The 7,605-nt window shown below is 37.0% G+C and overlaps 1 protein-coding gene across 2 annotated transcripts; it reads left to right on the top strand.

Annotated features, from left to right (window-relative positions):
* Nucleotides 1-406: 406 nt before the first annotated feature.
* Nucleotides 407-7,274, top strand: FAM216B (family with sequence similarity 216 member B). 2 transcript variants are annotated; one of them, XM_055244873.1, is made up of 4 exons: nucleotides 407-467; nucleotides 2,890-3,002; nucleotides 5,235-5,355; nucleotides 7,055-7,274. In XM_055244873.1, the coding sequence occupies exons 2-4, from the start codon at nucleotides 2,904-2,906 to the stop codon at nucleotides 7,249-7,251; spliced, it is 417 nt and encodes a 138-aa protein (XP_055100848.1). In that variant the 5' UTR covers nucleotides 407-467; nucleotides 2,890-2,903; the 3' UTR covers nucleotides 7,252-7,274. The 2 variants fall into 2 exon arrangements, with proteins under 2 accessions (XP_055100848.1, XP_055100849.1); XM_055244874.2 differs by having other exon boundaries at nucleotides 411-467; nucleotides 2,896-3,002.
* The last annotated feature ends 331 nt before the right edge of the window (nucleotides 7,275-7,605 follow it).

Below are 7,605 nucleotides of genomic sequence, written 5' to 3' on the forward strand. Positions count from 1 at the left end.
ACCACAGTCAAATTCATGCCCATACCTCTATAGTCAGGAACTCTTCTTTCATCATCCTGAGCAATGAGGAAGGGGACTACTGACTCCAAATTTTGGAAATATTTATGTCATGGCCCATTGCCCTGATGGATTTCTTGACCTTTAATATTTAGAATCTCTGCCTCTATGCATGTTACCCCCCGATATCTGCATGTAACACAGATATGGTAGATTTAGAAGATGACACTTGATTAGACACAAAATTTGGAAGAAAAAAAATCAAACTGTGAAGCTGAATGTTGCCCAGAAGTGAAGAAAGGCATGCAGCCAGATTTCCCCAGCTCTTTGTTTCATCACATGATGTTGCTTGGATATCAGCTTATCAACAGACTTCCACCACCACCACCAGCATATAAACAGAGTCTTCGTAAGAAAACTACACTGAATAGGAATGGCAGCTTTTAAAAGTGGGGGAACTACAGTATAGGGTAAGTTCTTTTTAGGCAAATCTGTCTTTTTGTTTCAGATATATTATTTTGTAGATGTTTTTCTCCCTGAATTCCATGAGTATTTTAATCAAATTTTATCAGGTATAGGCCACTTGAATAGGTAAGATAAATTTATCCAGCGGTAGCCCCAGAAAAGCATACATGAATTGTTGCCATAAGAAAGAGCATCAGTCATTTCTTTATGCTATTTGAGGAGAGAAGAAATCTTTCCAGCTTGAAGCATATTTATTCTCTGTTCTACAGATCTGGAAAATGGGAGGAGGGATATTGAAATGATTTGAGTACAGGATAGAGCATAGGCATCAATCACAGAGAATATTAAAAGAGTATATCTTGGTTGGTATGGTTTCTGGAGTGCACATTGAAGGAAAGCAGTACTAACTAAAATATTTATAGTTTAATTTATACATTTATATAGCAGAAACAGTACACACGGAAATGTTGACTAATGTTTTCCTAATAAATTTCTCTTCTGGAAGAATGGAACCTTCGATGTGTGAACTCAAATCAGTCTCCACATGTATTACAACACTCCTTAAGCATGTGTATATTTGTGAATCTATGTGTGTGCATGTGTTTGTGTTCATGAACATGCATGAAGGTTGGGTAGAGAGAGAAGAAACTGGCATAAAGTGAGAGCTTCTATATTCACGATTTCAGTGAATCAAACACCCAATGAGGTAGGCATTGTAACTGCTGTCTTAAGGATGAGAGGGCTGAGGCTTACAGAAGGAAAGAAACTCAAGTCTTTCTAGTTCTAAAGGCCATACAGCCTCTATTACAGTTTATTTTCTTCAGTTAGTATGCTTGCAGGTATTAATAATAATAATCTATGTTTAGCAGATTGTTACTATGCTTGAGTTGCTGTGGTCTTACTTTCTATCATTCAGTAATTCACACTGCTAACGAAGACAAAGGAGTAAGCAGAGGGGAAAATACTCTGGGTTTGCACTCTGTGACTTGGCAACCTATTCCAATATGTCTGTTCTTGCTGGATTGTTAAATTCATATTATTATACACACTTCAGACTCTAAGCCCTAAATCACCAGGAAAGGAGACTTAATCATAGCAAATGTGACTCCTTTATTCTGTATCTTTGTCAGGCAAGTGGAAACATGACAAGTTTAATAGTTTATTTTATAGTACAATGCTATAAAATTGCACACCTAAATATGCAAGAAGTGGAGAATGATGTAAAGGCATACTATACTGCCACTAAAAATCATATTTTTAAGAAATATTTAATGATCTGAGAAAGTGCACAAAACATAAATTATGATCTCCCTTTTCTAAAATTACACACAATGTACACAGAAAAAATAAATAAATAAATAAATAAATAAATAAATAAATAAATAAATAAATAAATGGAAAGTGAAGCTCAGCATGGTGCCTCATACCTGAAATCCCAGCACTTTGGGAACCTGAGGTGGAGGATAACTTGAGCCCAGGAGTTTGAGACCAGCCCAGGGATCATAGGGGGATCTTTACTAACAATTTAAAAAGTAACTGGGTGTGGGGTGTGTACCTGTAGTCCCAGCTACTTAGAAGGCTGAGGTGGGAGGATGGCTTGAGCCCAGGAGTTCAAGACTGCAGTGAGCTATAATCACTCCACTGTGTTCCAGCCTGGATGGCAGAGTGAGACTCTGCCTCAAAAAATATGTGTAAATAAATAAACAAATAAAAGGAAATCAACCAAATGCTAACAATAATTATGGATAGTTAGATGCAAGTTGAGTATGCCTTATCCAAAATGCTTGGGACCAGAAGTGTTTTGAATTCCAGATTTATTTATTTTTTTTGATTCTGGAAAATTTACATTATCTTTGCCAGTTGAGCCTCCAAAATTCAAAAATCCAAAATCCAATATGCTCCAATGGACATTGCCTTTGAGCATCATGTGGGCACTAAAAAAGTTTTGGATTTGGAGCATTTCAGATTTGGGACTTTTAGATTTGGGATGCTCAAATTGTATGAGTAATCTTATTTTCTTCTTCAAGTTTTAAATTTTTCCAAATCTTCCAAAACAATATATATTACTTTTAGAATCAGATATGAAAATATTATTTAAAATTATCAAAAAATTACTATTATAAAAATAGTATGCTCTACAACCCACCTGTTCCAAATGGTTAGAAAGAAAAGGGCTCTGAATTATTCCTTAACTTCACAAATAATTAATAATTATTTTCATATATAAAGGATGAGAGTAGGAAAAGGTGTGGAATTAAGTAGTCTGGTGATGTCCAATTACTTGGAAACGTGAGCAAATGTTCTTATCCCTTAGAACAAATTACATTTTTAAAAATTCATTTACTTGCTTACTTATTTACTTAAGTACATCCCCAAAACTGGTTGAGCTAAAAGAAATTTTGTGCTGTGCTTTGTTGTTTCTCGGAGGTATAGGATAAACAATGGGACAAAACAGGAAAAGACGACGAAAGCTTTGGAATGTTCCACAACTTCCTTTCATTCGAGTTCCTCCCTCCATCTATGACACTTCCTTACTAAAGGTATGGCTTTTTTTTTTTCACAGATAGAGTGACCTGTCTGTCTCTCCTTCAAGGTTTGAGGAATTTTAATTCTGTCTTTGTTTACCTAGCATTAGGAAGAATATTGGCCGCATAATAAGCCCTTGCTGCGTGTTGAAGGCCATTCATGAGTGAATGAATGAGCACTTGGGTAACCTCCTACACCTGTCCCATTTCAGGAGCTCTGGTAGACGGTCACCTCTTCATGGCTGACCCACTGTCAGTGATGGGAAACTCACTAATTGGCCACACTGTGGCTCCCTGTTGGAGAGCTGTTAGCTCCTTTTGGTCAAAGTTAGTTAAAGCCATTCTCATAAATAGGCTGTAAAAATTGAGTTCTCTCTCAAACCCTCAAGGAAGGATCAACAACAAGGTAAAAATATTAGTAATGTTACCTGTTACTTCTCATTAGGAAAGTTTAGGGTTTTACTAAGGAAAAGAGGTAGGCATTTTTTGCTTTGTAAAATAAAATCATCACTTTTAAGATTTGTATCTTCTATGGAAACTCCCATTGCACTTTGGAGTTCTGCTCTTGAAATTGGCTTACAATTTTCATATTATCTTGTTCTCAATCATTTTAAAAGGCAAAATTAGTTATTCAGGAGTGGAATTCATTCTCTTCAAATATGTTACCCTTTAAAATATCTACTTCAGAAACTAAAGCTGAAATAGTGTCTCAAATTATGAAGTACTTGGCTTTGCTACTTTCACTCTAGATATATTTTCGATACTAAGTTTAAGGCCAAAAAAATAAAAACAAAACAAAACACTAACAGATTTCAGGCCCACACAAAATGTCTAACAGGTAAATGTCACCTTACTCTACCTTTACATATAATTATCTGAAGTTTAGTTTTTATTGCATAGTTATCAACTCGTTTTGAAAATTCTGTTGTTTTGAATTTTTTCACCTAGGGTGAACTTATTTTATCTTGATTTTTCTAAAATGTTGACGCCACTATCTGTTTCCCTATCTGTAAAGTGAACACAATAAATTGCTCATCTCGTAGGATTGTTGAAACTTAAGAGATTATGTATGCAAAATACATGCAAATGCAAATGCAAAATGCTGAGCACAGTATATAATGAACACTTAAGATATATTAGGTATGTAATAGTAATTGAAATCCTGACCCTTCTTGTTTCTTTCTACCTTTAAGAAAGTAGCCTTCTAAATGGTCTCTCTACCAACGGTCTCTTTCCTCAAACCCATTCTCCACTGCAGGGCCATTTTTTTTAATGCAAATCTGGTGAGTTAAGAGTATGGTGTTTTGGGTTGGATCATTTGTTGGAAGGGCATAGAAAGCTGTCCTGTGCATTGCAGGATGCTGAGCACATCCCAGGCCTCTACTCACTGAATGCCAGGAGCACCCCCTCCTCCTCCCACCAATTAGGACAATAAAAAAATTTTGCAGGCATTGCCAAATGTCCCCTGGGGTCAAAATCATCCCTGTTGAGAGCCACTGCCTTAAATAAAGACCTTTGGTGGCTCCTCATAGAATATTTAATCCTTAAACTCAACATAATTAAAAGGTTTCCATCATCTTCCCCTCACAGTCTTTTCACAATCAGACTCTGTTTTCTTTGAACTAAAAAAAAAAAAGAATTTCTAACAGGTTTCCAGGTGTTGTGCATGCCGTTTGAGAACCAGTATTCTAGTCCCTTAAGGAAACTCCTCATCTAAGACTCAGATAAGATGATCATCTCATTTAGAAAACCTTCCTTGACTGCTTAGGGAGCTGGTTTACATTCTTTGTTTTCATGGCACCTTTTTACTAATGATATAATGAACCCTTATCACATTACTCATCCATCTATCTCCCTTGCTTACTGAGAACTTTCAGTGGAAAATTTTCTACCAATCCAGAGGCCTAGCATACTTCAGCTCTGTGTAGCTTATTACAACCTACTTTCCTCAATAAGGATCAAAGAAATTATAAGATCCTGGAAATCCTTAGATGTCCCTCAGTTCAAAACAATTACCTACAATTTTTTACTCACATATTTTCATCATCATACAGATTAGCGGAAAACTAAGCAAATAAAGAGAGGAAACTCCCCAATTGTTATTTTCCAATTGTTGCACATTAAAAATATATATATGTCTAGCAAGAAAAGCTTCTTATTTCCATAAAAGTTAGCTTTGAATACGTCACAATTTGAATGCTGTGGAACGCCACATACTCATCAAAATCACCTGTTCTGTTCCGACAGGACCTCAACCAAGGGCAACAGCGCTACTTTTACAGCATCATGAGGATTTACAACTCCAGGCCCCAGTGGGAGGCCCTGCAGACCCGCTACATTCACAGCCTTCAGCACCAACAGCTGCTTGGTAAGTTTAACTACGTGATCCAAACTAAGCACCTAAGGAATCAACTCGTGCTGTAGCCAGAAGTCGTTTCCAGATAAATAATTCAAGCACAATGACATCTACTGGCGTGCTATTTTATCAACATAGCTGGTGAGCCAAGTTTCAAAGTGCTTATTCTTGACAATGGAAACCAAGGTTTTATGGGTAAATTAATAGGGTTTAAAGAAATTCGAGTATGCATTGTGGTAAAACGTTAACTCTCTGAGATTTGTAAGAACTTAATCAAGTAAATCAATGGGACTGGGCTTAGAAAACCAGGCGAGGCTCAAAGCACAGCTCAGCTCCTTGCTGTGTGCAAACTCAGAGGCTTGGTTTATTCACAACAATAATAGTTACATTTATTGCTCATTGACCATGCTCCAGACATTGTGCTAAGAGCTTTACATACAATATCTCATTTTCTCTCCACTTTATGGCTGTAGAAAATGGAAGCTCAGGCAGGTTGTGTAACTTGATCAAGATCACACACAGGTAATAAATGTCAGGACTTCAAGCCAGAGCTGTCACCTCCAAAGACTATGCATTTTCAGCCCCGTCCTCTGCTGTCTCTCCTCTTCTTTCAACCTCTTTAGATTTTACGAAGCACAAATGAAATAATGGTTGTGAAAGACGTTCACAAATTATAAGCATCAACTTACCGAAAGGCATAATTGTTGTAAAGTCCCTTTTCTTGCAGGAAAGGCTTTCAGTTGCTGGCTGCCCTTCATCATACCATTAACTCCACTAGAGTGCTTTTTAAACAAAAATCTACTCACTTGGCTTTAGCACATCTACTTTATGCTGTTGTTTTTGTATTTACACAAAAGGAAGGCATGGTTTTTGCAATTGATTTAATATAAACAATAACAATAGTTACCTTTTATTGAGGGCTTCCTGTGTGTCAGGTGCTCTTCTAAGAACTTTGCAGGTATTGTATTTAACACTCAAACCACCTCTTTGTGGCAGGTGTCTTTATGACCTACAGTTTACAGAAGAGAAAACTAAAACATGGACAAGTTAAATAGCTTGACCAGGGTCATGCAACTATTTAATAGTAAACAGAGAAGCTGGGATTCAGTCTGGTCCCCATGGTTGTCTGAAGTGTCACTAGAAGCATCATCTAGTAGCTTTGTTTTTAGAGCAAAATTGCATAGAAGCCAATGAATCCAGAAGCAGAAGTATTCAATGCTTAGTGCACATAAAATCCACCAGGTACCTTATTAAAATGCAGATTTCCAAGATTAACCCTCTGAGTTTCTGATTCAGAAGGTCTTTAGAGTCATAAATCTGCATTTTTAATAAGGATTTTGAAAAAGCATGTGGCCTCAGCCCAATGATTCACCAGTTGGTGGTCTGCAGACTACACGTTGAGAAACACTGAGAGAGATCAAATATATCTTTCTGGCTTGAAGAAAGTTTTGATATCGAAGATATCATGGCTCAAGTCCCTTTCCAAATAATTTGACATGTTAATCAATGACTAAGTGTTTATTAACTTATTGAATGAGAAATGCAAAAGAAGAAAAATATACTTCCAGTCTTCAAAGATCATATAATCTGGGCATGCTCACCACAAGAGTAGAAGAAATTTTGTACACATAAGTAAATATTTGCAGTTTTGTTTCCTTATTTGCCTTGTAAAATTGTTGATTTTGAAGTTTCTCTTATTTCTTTCCCTTAGGCTATATTACTCAACGGGAAGCCTTGTCTTATGCTCTTGTACTTAGGGATTCAACCAAGAGAGCCTCAGCCAAGATAGCTCCTCAAAGAACCATTCCCCGGAAAACTTCAGCCATGACAAGATGTCCCTCAGTACTACCTGTATCTGTGGTTCTACCTAGGGCCCAAAGTAAAAGGTGCCAAATGCTCAGGAACTGAGACTTGGTGCATTTTCAGAAACAGGAAGTTTTCCCATGTATCCCTGGTATCTAGTGGGTGCTTTGTGCATATTTGTTGAATGACAGTGAATAATTTCTAATATAAACCCCAGACCTAAAAATAATCTCTGATTCATATAAATTTTGCCAGCAAGACCAAGAGGTTTAAGAGCAATGGAGCCGAGAGTAAGCAAGCCTTTCCACGTAACATCCGTAGAGTAAAAGGACTTTTAAAGCTTTCAAAGTAAAAGTTTCCTTTGAATTAGAACCTCCTAGAGAAGTCCCCAAAACAGCGAAAGGGGACAAGTGACCAGAAGGGGCCAGGTCCTCTGTCACTGGGTGACCATTTCTTGCA

This window comes from Symphalangus syndactylus, chromosome 15 (genome assembly GCF_028878055.3).
Source record: "Symphalangus syndactylus isolate Jambi chromosome 15, NHGRI_mSymSyn1-v2.1_pri, whole genome shotgun sequence".
In the NCBI taxonomy this organism is placed as follows: domain Eukaryota; kingdom Metazoa; phylum Chordata; class Mammalia; order Primates; family Hylobatidae; genus Symphalangus; species Symphalangus syndactylus.

Bases quoted from the DNA above. Each gene is read 5' to 3' on its own strand.
- FAM216B (XM_055244873.1), top strand. From the start codon at position 2,904: ATGGGACAAAACAGGAAAAGACGACGAAAGCTTTGGAATGTTCCACAA. The intron at 3,003-5,234 runs GTATGGCTTTTT...CTGTTCCGACAG, and splicing joins ATGACACTTCCTTACTAAAG to GACCTCAACCAAGGGCAACA. The intron at 5,356-7,054 runs GTAAGTTTAACT...TCTTTCCCTTAG, and splicing joins TCAGCACCAACAGCTGCTTG to GCTATATTACTCAACGGGAA.